Consider the following 19746-nt stretch of genomic DNA (forward strand, 5'->3'; position numbering starts at 1 on the left):
AGTGGACTGACGGAGTGGAGGATTATCCGCGATGCCAGGAGATGATTGGGTTGTTGTAGGGGGATTTGGAGGAGCAGGAGTCTCTAGTGTGGTCGTGGGCAAAGTCTCGTCGGTGTCAGAGGTGAAAGGGTCAATACGAATAAGATCTGCATGTGTCATATTATGCGAACTAACAGGTATAGAAAAGAATGGAACATGTTCAAGAAACACAACATGACGAGAGACATAAAGTTTTTGACTAATTGGATCAAAGCAACGATACCCTTTTTGACCAATACCATAACCCAGGAAAACACACAGAGCAGAGCGCGGAGACAACTTATTGCGCTCGATCTGCGGTCGGAGAACAAAACAGGCACAACCAAAAACACGCAATGAAGAATAATCAGGAGCATGACCATACATTTTTTCAAAGGGTGACAAACCTGAATTGTGTGAAGTTGGGATTTTATTGATCACGTGAACAGCAGTAAGAATTGCTTCACCCCAAAATGCACTAGGAACATTAGAAGACAGTAAGAAAGAGCGAGCTGTTTCAACAATATGTCTATGTTTTCTTTCGGCAACACCATTTTGTTCAGGAGTTTCTCTACACGAGGTTTGACGTATGGTACCATCAGAAGCAAGCAAACGCGAAAAATCATTAGAAGTGTATTCACCCCCCAAATCACAACGAAAACACTTGATGACAGCTGAATGTTGATTTTTCACAAGAGCTTTAAAATCATTGAAAATAGCAAGATAATCAGATCTATGTTTCATCAGATAAATCCAACAATAACGAGTGCAATCATCAATAAAAAAACAAAATATCTCAACCCCCCTTTCGTGGGAACAGGAGATGGTCCCCACACATCTGAATGAACAAGATCAAAAGGAGTAGGAGAAAAAGATAGACTTTTATAAAAAGGTAATGCCGAAAATTTTGTCAGTTTACAACCACTACAATCAGAAATATCATGACTTTTCAAAGTTCCTAGTGCTCCTGTAGACGCTAAAAAATTCAAACGAGATGCGGAAACGTGTCCTAGACGATTATGCCATAAATAAAAAACAGAAGACGACTGACTCAAACGAAAAGAAGAGAGATCCACACTAGATGCTGCAACATCTAGTACTCTGAGATAATCCAAAACATAAAGTCCCCCCTGTCTACGGCCTGTCCCAATCAGCCTCTGGGATCGCGGGTCCTGCACATAACAATTTGAAGAAGAGAAGTAGACTAAGTATCCAGACTCACATAATTGACTGACCGAAACAAGATTAAGTGTAAGATTGGGAATATAGTATACATCGGGAAGAGATAAGCAACACGTAACAAGAGAACCAACACCTACTAATGGCATAGGTGTACCATCAGCAGTCACAATTTCAATGGAAGAATTGTGAGGCAAAGAAGCAAAAGATGACAAATCAGGAGACATATGATGAGATGCTCCTGAATCCAAGACCCAGATGGACGAAGATATACCTGAAGTGCCAGAGGATGACAAACCTATATGTGAAGAAGCTGACATAGCATGAGGCTGTGAAGCGAGGAACTGTTGAAACTGCTCAAACAAATGCGGATCCAAAGACGGTGCAGCAACTGCATTGTTAGACTGAGGTGGTCGATATGTCCACTGGTTTGATGGATTACCAGGTTTCCATGGAGTGTTCTGAGATGGCTGCTGCTGCTGCTGTGGTTTCCATGGATTGTTCTGAGATGGCTGATGTTGCTGCTGTGGTTTCCACGGAGTGTTGTGTGGTCGTTGTTGTTGCTGTTGCGGCTGCACTTTTCCTTTACTCAACAATAGTGGGCATTGCAGCTTTCCAGTGCCCCTTCTCTTTACAAAAAGCACACTCATCTTGAGAAACCTTCGTATTTGACCTGTTTGGTGATTAGCTTGAGGTCGTTGAGGAGCTGCAAAGACAGATGGTGTAATCGGGATTGTCCCTTTGTCAACGTGAGACTTAAGACGAATCTATTCAGCTAACAATTCACTTACAACCGAGTCAACAGAAGGAAGAGGATTACGATGAAGAATCGTCCCACGCAGACCCTCAAAATCATTCCGAAGTGCCATCAAAAACTGTACCAAGCGCTGTTCTTCTCTCCGAACAATATAAGGTGAGAATGCTCGCAATTCTGCAGATTCTGTTAATGCCAATTGATCCCAGAGTGACGACATGGCAGAATAAAATTCTTGGATGCTCATATCTTTCTGCTGAAGGGCACGAATATCTATCTCCAATTGATATTGTTTGGCAAAATTAGACTGTGTATACAAGCGTGCCAGATGATCCCAAACCTCCTTAGCAGTCTCGTATTTTGCCAATTGAGCACCTATTGAGTGCGCAACAGAATTATTAATCCACGTAATAATCTTCGAATTATCTGCCTCCCAAACATCCAATGACACAGCATAATCAGGGTTCGTCTGGTCTGTAGGCTTGTCTCGTACACCTGTGACATAGCCCCACATCGATTTCCCCGCAAGAAATTCTTCATAACATAACCCCAATACGAATAATTATTTTCCATCCAATTGAACACTAATTGACTGAAGAGAATCGTCTTTACGAGTAGCCATGATGCCAAAACCAAACAAAATCGAACGAATAAAACAAAACACGATGCAGAGAAGAAGTCGATTACCAAAGAGAAACTAGACGAACGAAAAGTTGTACGAACACAGCAAAAAAAAATCGATCGGGGCTCCGCCCCGAACCCCGGGCGGTGGCGCGCTGCCCCCCGCACCCCCCAGCGAACTCACCGCGGAGTTCGATCCGCGAAAGCTGTGGATGAGATTAACAGTTATTCTCTACGATTGACAGATCCATGAGATGGAGGCTCTGATACCATGAAGAAATAGAGAGTGAGCGGAAAGCTCAAGTCGTAGTATTGTAAAACTGAATAAAGAATACAAAGATAATATGTTTATATACTTAGGGTAAACACAAAAAGAATAAATGACTAATCTACCCTTGAGAGCTAACAATAATATATTATATTCTAACAATCACAATTTCATCAATTGGTCCACGATGACACTATATATGGTTGCATTAGACATTACTCCTCGACACACATGATGAGCATATGATAAACGTGATATGAATGAAATTTTACTATCGCTGTGTTATTATCTCTATTTGGGAATTCAAACAAAGCAAAAAAAAAAAAACATCAAGAAGTGACAACATAATTTTCATGACACAAGGACTGAGTACTAGCGATTTATATTTGAAGATTTACTCATAAAATATTATTCGTAAAAAATAATTAAATTCTTTTAAATATTTAAGACCCTAAATTTAAGTAAAAAACTCCTGTGAGACGGTCTCACAGATCAATTTTGTGAAACGGATATTCTATATGAGTCATCCACGAAAAATTATTATTTTTATGTCAAATATATTAATTTTTATTGTAAATATATACATGATTGATCCGTCTAACGAATAAAGATCCGTGAGACCACTTATGAAATACCCGCTCAAATTTAAATATGATCTAAATGATAGCTGGAAGTTATGGTCCCTGGTGGGGTGCATATTCCGTATATGCTGTCGCAACACAACTAAAAAAATGCTCTGTATTGTAGATTTCAAGAACCAAAATATTTCGATTATGCCCACAGAAAAAAAAAAAAATCGAACCCGTACGATTTTCATCATTTATTTAAATCTCACTTATCTGTCAAATGGAGAAAACAATTGACCAAACAAAATAGATTATATATTACTGAAACTTATGACACACAATGTACATTATTATATAATTGTAATGCTATTGAAAGTTTTTTAGAGCAATGCTATTGGAAATTTAAACGTAGTAAATTTAAAATTTTATGTATAAATATAAGTGTATTATGATTAATTTTTAGGTTTTTTTATGCTACATCTTGAAATAACACTTTCACAAAAATTCTCGTGAGACGAACTCATAAGTTAATTTTGTGAGACGAGTCTTCTATTTGGTCCATCCATAAAAAAAATATTATTTTTTGTGTTAAAAATATTGTTTCTATTGTAAGTCGCGAATAAAGATCTGTGAGACCGTCTCTCAAGATAGTATTATATATAAAGATATGTGAAACCGTATGACATCGCCCGCATTTAGGGATGTAATCGAGTCGAGTCGAGCCGAACTCTTGAATGTTTGAGCTTGGTTCGTTTATAATCGAGCGAGCTCGAGCTTTATTTGACGAATATATACATGGCTCACGAGCTTATTCAAGCCTTTATCGAGCCTAAACAAGCTTAATAAATATGAATTATATATTTAAATTTTCATTAAATTAATTAAAAAGTAAATTATATATTTAAAGAAAATATATTATTTTTATTATAATAAATAAATTTAATAGATTTTTTTATATATTTCATAAATAATATGCAAAATCAATAAATCAAATATCAAAAATATTATTTTTTCATCTAAAAGATTACTCAAGAACTTATCAACGAACATGTTCACGAGCTAATGAGCCGAATACTGTAAAGCTTGAGTTTGGTTTGTTTATCTTAACGAGCCTCATTAAATGAGCTCAAACTAGCTTTTATCGAATCGAGATTCGAATAGCTCACAAACGATTTGATTCGTTTAGATCTCTACCCGCATTGTTGATAATACGGTGTAGATAGATAGAAAAAAACACAAACAAACAAATAAAATTAGCCACCACTCCCTATTGTCGGGTTGTATCTAGATTATTTAAATATGGTCACCATCATGCACCTCCGCCACTCCAATCACCATTATCTCCATCAGCCACACACTTGGAAGCTCGGCAACTATTCAAGAATTGCAGCAATGGGTCACCAAACAATGAGGTGAACACCATTAAGACCAATTCTATAAATGTATTCGATTTTCTGTACTAGTCGGATTCAAATTCGTCGGGGGTCGTGAAATTTATCGGTTTCGAGTGAATTAAGAATGGTTTTTTTTTTTTGGTTTGTTTACAAGAGTGAGATTTTATTGAAATTGAATACTTTGTTTCGGATCTGTTGAAATGTTATGAATCTGTATGGGTCTTTATTTTCTAGCATAGTCAGCTCGAAGGATCCAGTAATTTGTGAAATGTTATTGAAATTTCTGATTTACCAGTCCACTTGATTGATTTCTGATTCAACCTGAATCCCATAATTTTGGTGATCTTGGAAGTCATTTTGCGGAACCAATAGATAGCATTATTTTGAGGGTTGACTGTGTTTTCACGTAGGTATGCAGTGGTGACGGGAGCAAACAAGGGTATTGGTTTTGAGACCGTCCGGCAGCTCGCAAAAGCTGGAGTCACTGTTGTTTTAACAGCAAGAAATGAGAAGAGGGGTACCGAAGCCACGAAAGCAGTGATCGAATCGGGTTTCTCGAATGTAGTATTCCATCAGTTAGATGTTCAAGACAAGCAGAGCATCGCAGATTTGGCTAAGTTCGTAACAACCGAGTTTGGAAGACTTGATATCTTGGTATGTGTAATGATTTATGTTAAATAGTTGCCACTCAAAATCAAGAATAATTTAGTTCTGTTTCTAGATACATGGGTAGAGTTAATTATGGTTGAGGTAACTTATTTGAATACTAAAAATAATATTTCATCTCGTATCATAAAATATGCCCACACATAATCAAAACCAATCACATACAAATAACTCATACCCAGATACATAGCTCAAACTGTGACTCCCCCAGAAGCACATCTCCGGCCTCCTGATATCCTGGAGTACCTGTCATTGTCCACATACAAAGACAACAACAGCCCCATCTGGGGTGAGCAAAGCTCAGTCTGAAACAACCACAATATATACCACAAATATCTAAACAATCATATATGTATGCCACATCAACTCAACAAATAAGTCATATAGATTCATATGTTTTCAATGTCTGTATTAACATGGGATTCATGTACATCGCACAGTCTTTCCTTGTAGAATGTTGACAAGATTTAATGTTGATGCTTAATGGAGACTAACTATTCTTGATCTTAACATTGTACAGTTTATATCAGACTTTTTCTTTATTTATTTTACTCAAGTACTGCACAAATTATGCGTTTCTGAACCCGTCAAGAAACAAAATTCTGGTACAAACCCTGACTAACTGCTTCCCTTTCAGACTAGACTAATCCAAGTTTACCTGTTTCTGCAGGTGAACAATGCTGGAGCTTCTGGAGTTGTAGTTGATAGATAGACTAAGGGCTTTAAACATAGATCCTGTAGCATGGGTGAGAAATAGAAAGCACATCGCTTAAGCATCCTCGCTACACAGTCCAAATGTTTAGTCCAAAATAGTGTTTCTAGATGATACATTAATTCATCTACAGACATATTTAGCTCACATGAAAAGATTTGCATCTGTTTTATCTTTGCAGCTATCGGGGAAGGCGACAAACATGGTTCAAGATTCAATGATAACAACCTATGAAAAGGCAAAAGAATGCTTAGAGACGAATTACTATGGTGTCAAGAATGTAACCGAAGCTCTTCTTCCTTTACTAGAGCTTTCAACCACGGGTGCAAGAATCGTGAATGTCTCTTCCCTGAGGAGTGAACTAAAAGTAATCATATTATCATCGTAGATACTCTACTCGCCATAAGTCAGATCAATTTGATGACTTGGACATCTGTTTTCTACGCAAAATCTAAATTAGTCTACTGATCTTTAATCTTTACTCTGTTATTATGCAGCGTATCCCAAATGAGCAGATAAGACAAGTACTTGGCGATCTTGATAACCTAACAGATGAGAAAATTGATGTGATACTGCAGAAGTTTTTGCAAGATGTCCAAAAGGATGCTCTTGAAGTCAATGGGTGGCAAAAGATGCTACCAGCTTACAGCATATCAAAGGCCACTCTTAATGCATATACTAGACTTCTTGCAAAGAAGTATCCAAATATGTGTATTAACTGTGTACATCCAGGATATGTCAAAACCGATACTAATTGGAATACGGGAACAATGACACTGGAAGAGGGAGCCGAAGGCCCTGTCATGCTGGCTCTTCTACCCGAGGGAGGTCCAACCGGCTGTTATTTCGATCGTATCCAAGTGGCTGAGTTTTGATCACTTCACATTTAAGAAAATCATTTGAGCGTCTTATCTTTTCCAGGATCAGTGAGGCAGCTCTGATGTACTTAATTCTCTGACTACTCTTCCAATGGTATTTGTCAATTTCTGCTCAGATTCAGTTAACACTACCACTTACCATCCCATTTGTCGTACAGAAAATATGCAGAGCGATAGTGCCAAATAACCAACAGACCACAATATTAAAAGCTCCGGAAAAAAACAAACACCTTTCTATGTCTATAATATATATTATCTATATCTATCTATGAGTTATGTATAAGATATTTGTCTCACAAAATACGTTTCATGAGATCGTTTCACACAAATTTTTACCTAATTATAAATATTATTTAACCCATCAGTACTCTATGCAATTGCCATCTTTTGTGGCTTCTTTCTTTTCCTTTGTCGAATAAATTAATGAATATAATTCTTTAGTCCTAATTGAAAAATAGGAGATCGTCGACGGGATCTTTCAAGAAGTTTTGTGAAGTCCTGTTAAGATATGTATTGTATTTGTGTTTCTTAGTTTTACAAATTTTATTTGCTTGCGATTATTATATTGTTATATTTCATTTTTTTTCATGTCTTATGTCATCGTTATAGAGTGAAATGTAATTTGCTTGCACCTATACTTTGGCATAGACGTTCTATTAAAAGATACATTAGAATTTAATCAAGGTAAAAACTTGTGTGAGACGGTCTCACGGTCGTATTTTGTGAGACGGATCTCTTATTTGGGTCATCCATGAAAAATTATTACTTTTTATGCTAAGAGTATTACTTTTTATTGTGAATATCGATAGGGTTAACCCGTCACACAGATAAAAATTCTTGAAATCGTTTCACAAGAAACCTACTATTTAACCAATTATTCAATGATATTTTTATCTCTGGTTATTTGAAACAATTTCAATTTCAATTTTATTGATTTTTCTCATCATTGGGTTCAATGCATTTGCTAACAATGTGAATGTTACAATACCAATATAAAATTTTTCTTCTCTATGATATTTTTTTTCTTATTCTTTCTATGATATTTTTTTTCTTATTCTTTTTTTGTTTTCTTAGACAAATTGGGTTGGATTATGATTTATATTCATAGCTTAATTTGCAATGGAGAATTTGGATACTACATATGTCGGTTTCTACATACTCGAGCGACGTCAATACATTGATAATGTAATATAGCAAAAAAGGAAAAGAGAAGTAAGTGAAAAGTGGTGTAATGCATCCGAGGAAGTTAATGTTTAGAATTTGGTTATGGTTAGAAAAAAACAAAGACACAGTACATTTTTGAGAGCATCGATGCATCGTGGTATCTGTGAATAAAATATACAACTATTTTTGCCAACTCTTGGTCTTCCATATAGTTGACGATCTTTGTAACATGTGTTATACTTTTTTTCCTTTGGTGTGATGTTGCGGCTGGATTTCAATATAATTTATAGTTTGATGAACTTCATCAATTAGCATCTATTCTTATTTGTTGGTATTGTGGTGCTAAAAGATCTGAATATGAAACTCAAATATTATGTCTTGACAATGGTAAAATTAAGTTGGTTTAAGTAGCAATGTCGCATGAATTACTAAATGTGTTCAATGCAAAATTCTTTGATGACTATTTAATTTCGAAGGAAAATACGAATGTATAATAATAGCATTTTCCCTTTCACTTCATTTGAGGTGAAAGTAGATAAAGATCTTGCTTCTTGTTCTCGTGATATTTATATTTCGAATTATTGGTCAATTATTTCATACACTTCCTCTTTTGTTGCCAGGGTGAACAAAGCCAAATTCATTTTAAGTTATACTTTTGGGATAATTATGTGTGTGTTGGGTACAATAATTGTCCTTACTTAATAGAGCGATCGAATCGTGGTGCTTGAGCTGCCATGCAGTTTAAAGATTTGAGTTGCACCATTACCACCAGCTATAGCTTTTGGCAAAGCGGCAAGCGCTCGGTCCTCCAATTGGTATAAGAGCCAAGGTCATAGACTCACAGGTTCGATTTCTATTGATTGCAAGGAGTGCAATTATTGGGAGAGAGATTGTTGAGTACAATAATTGTCATTGCTTAGTAGAGCGATCGAACCGTGGTGCTTGAACTGTTATATGGTCTAAAGATTTGAGTTGCATCATTAACACCAGCTATAGCTTTTGGTAAAGCGGCAAACGCTCAGTTCTACAATCTTTGGGATTTTCTGATCGTTTCTTCTTTAAAACATGGGAAACCGGTACATCATCCTTTGATTCTTCATCGGAGCTGGATTTCAGAGCCAGCTTTCTCTTAGTGTCTTTGGGAGTCACATCCATTTTCTTTTGCTTAACAAATTCAACCCCAGCCTCTGTTTTGATATAAAGGATCTCCTCGTTGGTTGAACTATTTTTCTTTATGAACCTTTCAACCGTTGTTCAGTTAAATAACTTGGTCTTTCCAACTTCAACCATACCCACCGGTTGGACTCCTTCTTGAATTAGCAAATGGCAAATTTGAACCGCCAAACCTTCAGACCGATTCTCTTTCTTTTATCATGTCAACGAATGTCTTGAAGAAGACATCACATCGGTTGATTTTAAGATTGGATGTGATGGTAGCCATAACAAGAAATTTTTCCAGAGTTATCTTGTCATATGCACTGGCCTTGGCGAGAATCCCCTTCACCACTATATCAGTCATCAATCTGAATTCAATCTTCAGATCCCATTTTTGGCATGTTGGAGAAGAAATTGGGAAGCCAGAGAGAGAGAAGTCACTACTCCAAAGCTCAATGTTGCCCTCTGGAAGAGTAGTAAAGTCAGTGATTCTAGCAGCCGGTAGTTTAAACAAATCAGCGAATATCTTCTGGATGATATAAAGATTCCTTCCTTGAACAGCACAGATGATTTCTGAAATGTTCACTACTCGTTTTCTTAACTTGTACTAGAATTTTTTTTTGTAATGGTATCTCTGCACTATGTCAACAGCCTAATGCTACTTAATATGTAAATCCGACATGGAGGCTGATTTACTAAGTCAAAGGATGGCTAAGGATATCATGCTAATTTACGCATTTAATAACACCACATTTTAAATTCAAGTAACTTTGCATCAGACATACATAGATTATATAGACAATGAGAATTATAATTTTGGTGATTGAGTTTGTTCGACATCTACTACATTTATTATTTTATTTAAACATGTATTTGATTTCGTGTATTAAATTTTTAACCTTTATTGTATATAATTAGTATCTACCTTCGTCGTACATACTTCATGCTAGTTACTCAAAAATGATTCAACTCCAAATTTAGCCACGCAAGTATATTCTGTTGTACAGAGGAGTAAGGATAATAACTCACAAGAACATTCAAGAGTTACATCATTCAGAGGGTCAATAACCCTGCCAAAAAATTCACAGCAAAAAAGTCATATTTGCCTTATCAGGCTAACCTGATAGATTATATGAACATATCCTGCATATCGATGATATCAGCAAGGACACCAGCTGCTGTAGTATCGTTGCCTGCTCCAGCACCTTGAATAACCAGGGGTTGTTCACTATAGCAACGGCTATATATTTCCAGCTGCATGTAGAAAAAGCACTCTGTGAATGCCGCATATTATAAAAAATAAACTCCAAACTATCATGAAGATTGGTGAAAAATACCAAAATCAGAACCTCTATAAATGAGAAGTTATCGCGAATTGTGCAGAAATTTTATGCAGGTATGATAATGCACATAGATTTTGAGATTAAAAAATGATTTCTTTGAAGCACCAGTGTATTCAAAGCACAAGTTGGGCTGCTTGATGAAACCATTCAGATTCACTTGATTTTTTAAATTTTATACATCATGGTGTCCCATAGGTAGGCTAATGTTGGAGTTAATTACCAATCACCAGGCGCATGGTATGCCCCACGTCAAATTATATTTACAGCGTGATATCAATTGTCATTATATTATATTATAATTGGAGTGCAATGACATTGACTAGCTCTTTTCACATTAAACGACAAGTGAAAAAAATGCCATGGATAGGCATGCAAGTTAAGGTACAAAATTTGCTTACCACGTTGTCACTTCCCTTCAATCTACCAAGAGGCGAATCTTTTGGAAGTTCTTGTATGCCAACTTCACACCTATTACAGTTTTAAAACAGCATGTCAAATGACAAACTTGGTTTTATCTAAATTTGAGCCAGATGAATTCTAATTAATTGCAACAGCATGAACAAAGTATTGACTTTAATCATTACCAACTGAAGCCATGATGACGAGCAAATTACCAAGTAAGAACAAATAACACATAACTATGCATGCATCAAGACTTATATGACACGTATGATCTCAGTATTTATTTTCCACAATCAGCTATGCACAACACTCTGGAGTAAGAAGTACCTGGACTTGTCAATCAAACAAACATAGCGTAGAACATTTCCATTTGAAGAAGCTTTTTCGATCCTACGTCTGATTTCTCTGTCAATTAATGGAAGCCCTTTTGCCAAAAATTCTTCGACAGTCATCAAATCAGGTCCCATTTCTATAGGATACAAGCTTTCAACCTACAAGGTTTTATTGTCAAAAAAAATCTAATCGTGGACAAGTTTGATAGACAAAATGCAACATCAGGAGACATGCCACACGTACTAACCTTAATGTTGTCCAAGCTGATACGATGCCCAAGAAGGCGGGCAAGGATCAGAGCCTATAATGAAAATACAAAAAAAATAACATTTTCTTAAAGTAAATCAATGGTTTCCCATGACAATGCAGACCAAACACAAATGCCCTAGCAGCCAAAATAATGGATATGTCAGTATAGCATCTGAAGAAAATACATCAAGTAGGAATTCCTGATCAAGTAGATTGAATTGTAAAAAAAATAAAAACAGAATAATGAAAATGCATGACAGCCCTTTTAGCATGGTCATCTGCAAGATGACAATCACAGTAGCCTCAAACTTCCATTACTTTGATTTAATGGATGAAAAAGAGTTCAAACTCCTTTGGTTCCAAATCTTAGTCAACATTGAGTTACCACTGAGTTTCAGGATATGAAATTTTAAAGTGAGGACCACCAAATTTTTGGGCAGAGAGACAGCGTAAGGCAGTATTATCATTCTACCAATCTATGATAACATAGAAAATTACCACTTTTTGAAATCAAAAGAATGACATTAGCAAATGTCCACAAAATGAAAAGGGATGGCATCCACACCTTTCGAGCTACATCCAACCCACTAAGATCGTCTCGAGGGTCTGAAAGCGAATACGAAATTCAAAATCAGGAAAATCATTGTTTTAAAAAAAAAATGTGGCAAAAACTGCATGAAATTTGCCAACCCAGAGGCTTGTGTCTTTTCAGTGTTGTCTTGGAAGCCTTTGAGAAAGGTTCAGTGACTACGTAATCCTATATCACAAGATCCAGTCAACAATTGAAAATTCATTTGTTGATTTGTCAGCTTGTACGGCTACTTGCTAGCTGTCGGCAGATTGATTCATATACATCAAATGAATTTTACAATCTCATTTTCTCCTCCTTTAGACACTAACATTCTTTTTTTTTTTTTTTTGAATAGTAGACACTAACATTCTTACACCTTAGCAATTGGCATCTAAAACTATTTGAGCTTCGTTTTTCTTCTCTTGTTTCTATTTTCTAATATTTTGATTGCACTAGATAATCAGTCACATGCCAAACAGACACAGAAATCAACCCAAAGATATGCCTTCGAACGTATATGAATAAAGCAGTTGAAGATTCTAGTATGGTTTCTACATATTGGTTACTGCAAACCCTCCAAGTAATTCCATGTACGGTAAAAGACAAGGAATAGAAAGGCATACAAATATATTGATTTAACCAATTTTTCCATCCAGTTATATGAGTTTTTGTTGGGGGAATTGAACTGAGATAAAAGAGCCCCTTTTCCATTTTTCTAAAACTAATCAATTAATGCACAACCAAACTAGTTCCTCATTTTTGTTTTAAGCTGCATGCTATTAGAAATACAATTTGAATCCTTTTTTCTCATAAGATCTCAAACAGTTTCATATTGAGTAGAAAATAAAAAACATAGTACTCACCTGTGGCTCTGAAAGGGGAAATTCTTATAGTTCATTTGTTTCATTTAATAAAAACCAAACAACCACCATAATGCAGCATATCAGTTCATAAATAAAAGCACTATGAGTCATCCAACTCAAGGCTAATGTTGCAGCCTTGACCAGATACTAAGACCAATGAGTAAAAATATCTTCTGTTTGAAAGTCCCCATCAATAAACATCACAAAAAGAAAATGTATCATTGTCACAAGAAATCTTGACAAATCACTATCAATTTCTATGACCAAGGTCCAAGAGATATCAAAAAGTGAGATGTCACCGACCTTTACACTATAGGGGAAACACAATGACTAAATTTATCTTACTCATAATAAAGCCTTGTCCATATTAACAAACTGGAAAAAGAAATCCTTAACCTGACAAGAGGAATAGCATAACAGAGAATTTGAGTTCTTATTATTCTTCTCCGTGCAGAGTGCAGAACATTGTTTAAAGCCCTCAAGTTTGACAGAAAGTAATACAAAAACATAGCATGGTATGGTTGCATTTCATTACCAGGTTCAGTGTATCCAAGGCGTTTTGCCACATTGACAACGTCACTAAAGGGTTTTCCAACTTCAACTTCACTCATCACATAACCCAGTGTACCTGAGAATCAGAAGAACTATATAATTATCATATGCATCTTTTGATGATCAAAATAAAGCAGGGTTATAAATCTTAACCTCAATTGAATAAAAGAAAGCAAATATTGGTAAAGTTGGAAAAAGTACCGCTTAGACTTCCAATGATTCGTTGAATGGCATCTCCTGATGAAAGCATACGATTTATTGATGATATGACAGGAAGACCGGCACCAACCTAGCACATTATATGAGAAGTAATAAATGAAGTCCAGATTGCCAACATAGTGGATAATACAGACTCAAATTTATTAACAAAGAAAATGTATATGAATCTATTAAACACGATGGAGATCTTAATACATGCCTGTCAAAATTTCCACTAGAAAAGGGATGTACCATGTTAACCTCAATTAAGCAAAATTATCCCCAAACAAACTAACTGATATTTACCAGATACATAAGGGATTTTTTGAGAATTATTATAATAATCTGACTTTCTCATTCTAGACATTAAATAATTAGTCAGCCTCCCGTTAACTATTAAAGGCACGTAAGAGATTAATGAAAAACTTCAAGGCCAAGAAAATAGGAAAGGAAACTATCCGAGTAATAGTGCCCTAAACGAACATTTGTGTAAACAATACCTTAAAGTAGAAATTATTTTCTTGCACCATTAATTTGAAGAAAACTAAAGTGATTTTATTCAAATTCAAATAAAAGACATCATGGGGACATGTGTATTTTTCTAGAATAAAGATTTTGGATTTTAAAAATGAAGCTAGAATCAGGGTCAAAATAGATTTGATCCTCGTCAATTTTCCGCTAGTTAGTAAAGAAACTAAAACCTCATTCCACAAACTCCATTGTTCATATCAAATCAATGCCTGAGATAAAACTAAAGCTGATGGAAAGAGAAACCAAGTAACTCACAGTTGACTCATGCCTAATTAATCGAGGGTGTGAAATCAATTTGTCATAATCTTCCTGCAAACCAATAGGGAAATCACTACATGGTTAATAATACTGTAGCAAATTAGACAGCTCACCCAGATTACTTGACAATTGCAACATACATTGAACAACAATATTGAAAGATGAACTAAAAAGTCAATGCTTAGTTGTCAAGTATCTAAACGAATTATGATCTCAAAAAGACTGATAGATACCAAAGATGTGCTAAGCCAGTACAAATACACAGTACCAACGAAGAACTTAGGGGCTGCTTGTTGGCCAGAACCACACAACATTCTAACTCCACAACCTTTCTTAGCAGTGGAATAGTGTTGCAGCTGGCTGAGCAGTCAATAAATGTCAGTCCTGTTAAATTATGCAGACTTATAGTCAACATGTTGATGTATAATCCACAATATCAAATGCAACAGCGAAAAAAGTCTTATAACTTTGTACCTTAGTTTACAAAAGACTTGAAAGAAGGGTGAAGCATTTTAGTTATATCTTCAACATTACTTCCAATCCCACTCATCAATGACTCACACGCACACAGAGGAAAAGCAAACAAGCTAATGAAAAATGGAAGTAAAAGAATTTGGTATATAAAAGTGCCAACTCGTATCATTTCTTTGATCAGTCATCAACAAGGAATTCAGCCACAAAGTCTAATCCGTAGCTAAAACAAAATGCATATACAAGAACCAATCCGCTATTCGGAATTCAGCCACAAAGTATAATCCGTAGCTAAAACAAAATGCATATACAAGAACCAATCCACTATTCCTTGATCGCCCTTAACCTGCCCTTCTATCATGTAAATATCTTGCATTTCGAGTAAATGTATGTTTTGTGACGGCCGGAGCTATGGCTAAACAGAGCTCAAAACAAGTGACAAAATAAGTCATTAGAATGCACTAATAAAAGAAAAATCATGCATTCCAACTTGGTAGAGTCTATGCTACACCGGTGGAACTGTTCACCAAGATCAACAAACAAAAACTAAAAAAGCAAACAGACCTGTTGCCATTCTGCGGTAAGAAGCAGCAATATCAATGGCTTTGCTAGCCATTTCTTTACTTGAATATATTTGACATTGACCTAAGAATAGAAACACAAAGGCACACACCTAATGCTCAATATTCAAAGCTAACTGCGCACACATTGGTGAATTTTCAACAGAAAAAAGTCCCCATTTTTCCCCCAATAAACGCAGGGATAGGACTTAGGAGAGAAGGAAAAAATGTACCACCATCAGAGAGGGTTTCCAAAGAAGAACCACTAGACTTTACTTCGCAAATTTGCAGCAAAAATTCATCATCCAATTCTGATCTGTATACATCGGGTGCAACCACCATTGATTTGCTGTCACACACACCCACCACACTCAACCTCAACCTCTGTAACATTAAAATTTCCCAATTCACCAACACCATAGCAAACAAATGAATACTCCCACAACAAAATCAAGAAGCACGCATTCAACAGTTCATCAATAAGTATACATATAAAAAAAATACAAATACACTCTGGTCTACCTGATTGTAGTGAATGATGCGGCAGGAAACAATGTGGCGGAGAAGTTGACGGCCAACGCCGCCAATACCCATCAACAAAATTGGTATCTTTTTCATTTTCTCTCCGGCCCTCGATTCTTCGATCAATTCTTGGCCCGGCCTCGATTCGCCCTCTGAACGAGGCAAAATAAAAATAATGGTAAATTTAAACCCCAGAAAAAATAAAAATTATGGTCAAGTGATTTATTTATTTATTTGAAAATTGAAAATTTTATGTAGCTCGAGTATCTTATGAATTTATTTATAATAAATTACTACTATCAAATAAATTGTTTCGCTCAAATAATCCAAAATCAGCTTGTGAATGTGGATCAAGATTACATCTGTGGAACCTTATTTGAACTAAATATGCAATGAAGTTTAATTATTAATTTATATACTTAATAGAAATATCACAATCTAATATAACACGTCTCAATATAACCAACCCAGTTCATGATCCACGGGTTTAAAATCGAAACAAATCCACCAATAATCAAACGATGTTTGGGCGCTTCTGAAAAAAAACAAACAAACAAACAAATTTGAGACCGGGCTTCGGCCTAAGTGGTCTCACCTACTTTTACCATATTAGTGCCTCAAGTTCGACCCCTCTCCACCCCATAAGTTTAGGAAATATAAAAAAAAAATTATATATACTCAAATTTTATATTTAATTCTCATGTAATAAATAATCTACTTCCTAAAAAATGATAGTCCCTGAGTGTGAATAGCATTTACAGGATTCAAATTCAAGTGATATTGAAAATTATGGCATATAATATTACATTTTAATTTTTTTTAATTATCTTGCATTGTTCAATAATCAATTTCAAGAAATAGGTATTTAAGCTTTTGTGCACGGAACAAATATTGATAGTTTGCATTTAGAATGACTTTTTATTAAAATAAAAAATAATTAGGAATTAGTCTTTATAAGTTTTTTTTTTCGTTAACTTTCTCCATTTGTTTTGCTAAGGATCAAAATAAAGTCCATTTAAACAATATGTGGAATAAAATATAAATAACATCTCCATTATGTTATATTTTTAACATTTAATTTTAGCCACTTTAGATAAATTGTTTGATTAATCTAGTATTTACCGGGAAATGTGGAACTAAACCCGACAAATCCTAGAGACCAATGCTTAAACTGAGAACCAAACTCCCTTCAATTCAAGTAAGTTCACTGTCCTGCGAGATCCTCTTGCAAAGAGATATGGATATCTATTTTTAGGAGGTCTCCCAAGTTGGAGCTCGGCCAAAAATCCAACATCGGTACTTCTTAGCTAGCTAGTCTCTACTTCCTTGACTTGAGACGCACAACGGAGCTCTTTTTCCATGACCAACCCCTGCTATCCTGGGGCAATCTCCATATTAGAATAGTTGTTTCTTCTTGTCCATTTACTATAAATAGGACATTCCCGTTGTATTTTTGTGGCAAGTTCATCAATATATTGGTTTGAGTTTTGTGGAGTTCATCTTTCGTTCATGAAGATTCATTCGCTAATATGGTATCAGAGCAATAATTCGCAGTAATTCTGCTTCTCTTCCATGGCGAGAGGTGCTCCGAACTCAAATGTTCAAGGTTCCACCACCAATCAAGGCCAGGGCCAAAGAATTGCATTCGAAGATTCTAGCAGCCTCTTCTACTTGCAGAATGGTGATAATCCTGGTCTTGTTCTGGTGTCTCATCCTCTCTCAGGTAACAATTACAACACCTGGAGTCGTGCGATGACTATGGCATTGACGGCGAAAAACAAATTGAGTTTCGTCGATGGAACCTCTTTTTGTCCTCCAATTGGGGATTTGTTGTATGATGCTTGGATCCATTGTAATAGCATGGTTATTTCCTGGATCCTTAATTGGGTTTCCCGTGAAATTGCAGATAGCTTAATGTACATAGATACTACGCATGAAATTTGGATTGATTTACGTGATCGTTTTCATCAGAGTAATGCTCCACGGAATGGTTTACAAGGATCGATGGATATCAGTGGGTATTATACTCGTATGAGAACTCTTTGGGACGAATTGAGGGATTTCTAGCCGATTTCTGTATGTACATGTGGCTCGATGAAAGAATGGATGAACTATCAAAATCAGGATTGTGTTTTACAATTTCTGATGGGATTAAATGATTCCTATGCTCAAATCTGAGCTCAAAGTTTAATGATGGATCCACTTACAGTCATGTCTAAGATTTTTTCACTTGTAGTACAGGAGGAAAGACAGCGATCAATACATAAAGAAGCTTATGGTGGTTCTGTCTCTGCTAATCCACAGTCCTCTATGCACCATTCTCTTGCTGCAGCTTTTGTTAAAGGATCTCCAAATGGTAAAAGCAATAAAAATGATAAACAACTGATTTGTTCCTATTGTCACTATCTAGGACACACAGCTGACAAGTGCTATCAACTCCATGGATATCCACCTAGTCATCCCAAATACAAGCAGAAGCAAAGTGAAGATAATCGCAACCGAGCTAATCAAGTTCAAGCTTCAACTTCTGCCTCTAATGATATTGTTCCAGTCTGTCATTCCAGTGACAAAGGCTCAAATGGTTTGAATGATTCACTTAGTCCTGAGCATTGCAAGCAAGTCCTGAGCATTGCAAGCAACTCATTGCCTTCCTTAGTTCTCAACTCCAACTTGGATATGGCTCCAATTCAATTGCACAACAGCATGAGCCTTCTGTTTCTTGTTTCAGTAGTATAAATCCTTTATCCTTTGCCTTTACTTCAATTCTGAATTGTGATTGGGTGTTGGATACTGGAGCAACACATCATATTTGTTGTTCTCTATCACTTTTCTCTTCATATGCATCTCTTGCTTCCACTATCACATTGCCGAATAATTCCACTGCACCAGCCACACATATTGGTTCAGTTCGCTTGTCTTGTGATCTTGTTCTGGAAAATACTTTATTCGTTCCTCAATTTCACTTCAACTTGTTGTCAATTAGTTCACTCACAACTAATCTCCCTTGCTCAGTTTCTTTCTCTTCTGACTCTTGTCAAATTCAGGCACTCAACGAGAACAAGATGATTGGGATGGGTAGACGAGTTGGCAATCTCTATGTATTGACCAACTCCAGCCTGGTATCACAAGTTTCTCCACCATTCTCTACTGTTTGTAGTGCTTTCTTAACACAACGTAAACTTTGGCATTTTAGAATGGGTCATCCATCTTTTTCCAGATTGTATGTCATAAACAATAATTTAGCTCTTGGGTCCTTATGTCCCGCAAAGGAGTTTGACTGTCATGTTTGTCCATTGTCTAAGCAGAAACGTTTATCCTTTATTTCAAACAATTCAGTTAGTGAAAATTTGTTTGATCTCATACATCTTGATAGTTTGGGGGCCATTTTCCACTTTAAGGGTTGAAGGACTATAAATATTTTCTCACTATTGTGGATGACCATTCGCGATTCACTTGGCTTTACTTTCTCAAGGCTAAGTCTGATGTTTCTACTATATTTTCCATTTTCTTCAAAATGA

General features: G+C 35.9%; 3 protein-coding genes and 1 pseudogene across 6 annotated transcripts; 2 read left to right on the forward strand and 2 right to left on the reverse strand.

Annotated features, from left to right (window-relative positions):
• Positions 1–1964: 1964 nt before the first annotated feature.
• On the reverse strand, positions 1965–2465 carry LOC142504394 (uncharacterized). Its single transcript, XM_075617268.1, has one exon. It carries the CDS (start codon positions 2463–2465, stop codon positions 1965–1967), a length of 501 nt encoding a protein of 166 aa, XP_075473383.1.
• A 2194-nt stretch (positions 2466–4659) lies between these two features.
• On the forward strand, positions 4660–7182 carry LOC142555186 (short-chain dehydrogenase/reductase 2b-like; annotated as a pseudogene).
• A 3140-nt stretch (positions 7183–10322) lies between these two features.
• LOC142555187 (homoserine dehydrogenase) lies at positions 10323–16485 on the reverse strand. 4 transcript variants are annotated; one of them, XM_075665916.1, is made up of 12 exons: positions 16229–16485; positions 15943–16055; positions 15711–15791; positions 14944–15059; positions 14673–14726; positions 13890–13977; positions 13672–13764; positions 12268–12308; positions 11701–11754; positions 11448–11611; positions 11117–11186; positions 10323–10629 (listed from the first exon to the last, which is right to left on the reverse strand). In XM_075665916.1, exons 2-12 carry the CDS (start codon positions 16046–16048, stop codon positions 10504–10506), a joined length of 993 nt encoding a protein of 330 aa, XP_075522031.1. In that variant the 5' UTR covers positions 16049–16055; positions 16229–16485; the 3' UTR covers positions 10323–10503. The 4 variants fall into 4 exon arrangements, with proteins under 4 accessions (XP_075522031.1, XP_075522029.1, XP_075522030.1 ...); XM_075665914.1 differs by having other exon boundaries at positions 15943–16090; positions 16229–16474; XM_075665915.1 differs by having other exon boundaries at positions 15940–16055; positions 16229–16471.
• Positions 16486–17800: 1315 nt separating this feature from the next.
• On the forward strand, positions 17801–18295 carry LOC142504395 (uncharacterized). The gene has a single exon (XM_075617269.1). It carries the CDS (start codon positions 17801–17803, stop codon positions 18293–18295), a length of 495 nt encoding a protein of 164 aa, XP_075473384.1.
• The last annotated feature ends 1451 nt before the right edge of the window (positions 18296–19746 follow it).

Source organism: Primulina tabacum, chromosome 9, assembly GCF_025594145.1.
Source record: "Primulina tabacum isolate GXHZ01 chromosome 9, ASM2559414v2, whole genome shotgun sequence".
NCBI lineage: Eukaryota > Viridiplantae > Streptophyta > Magnoliopsida > Lamiales > Gesneriaceae > Primulina > Primulina tabacum.

Coding starts and splice junctions, on each gene's coding strand:
- LOC142504394 (XM_075617268.1), bottom strand. CDS start 2,465: ATGTGGGGCTATGTCACAGGTGTACGAGACAAGCCTACAGACCAGACG.
- LOC142555187 (XM_075665913.1), bottom strand. CDS start 16,324: ATGAAAAAGATACCAATTTTGTTGATGGGTATTGGCGGCGTTGGCCGT. Junction 16,091..16,228: donor GCATCATTCACTACAATCAG/GTAGACCAGAGT, acceptor TTAATGTTACAG/AGGTTGAGGTTGAGTGTGGT. Junction 11,755..12,267: donor GGTTGGATGTAGCTCGAAAG/GTGTGGATGCCA, acceptor TTTTCATTATAG/GCTCTGATCCTTGCCCGCCT.
- LOC142504395 (XM_075617269.1), top strand. CDS start 17,801: ATGGCGAGAGGTGCTCCGAACTCAAATGTTCAAGGTTCCACCACCAAT.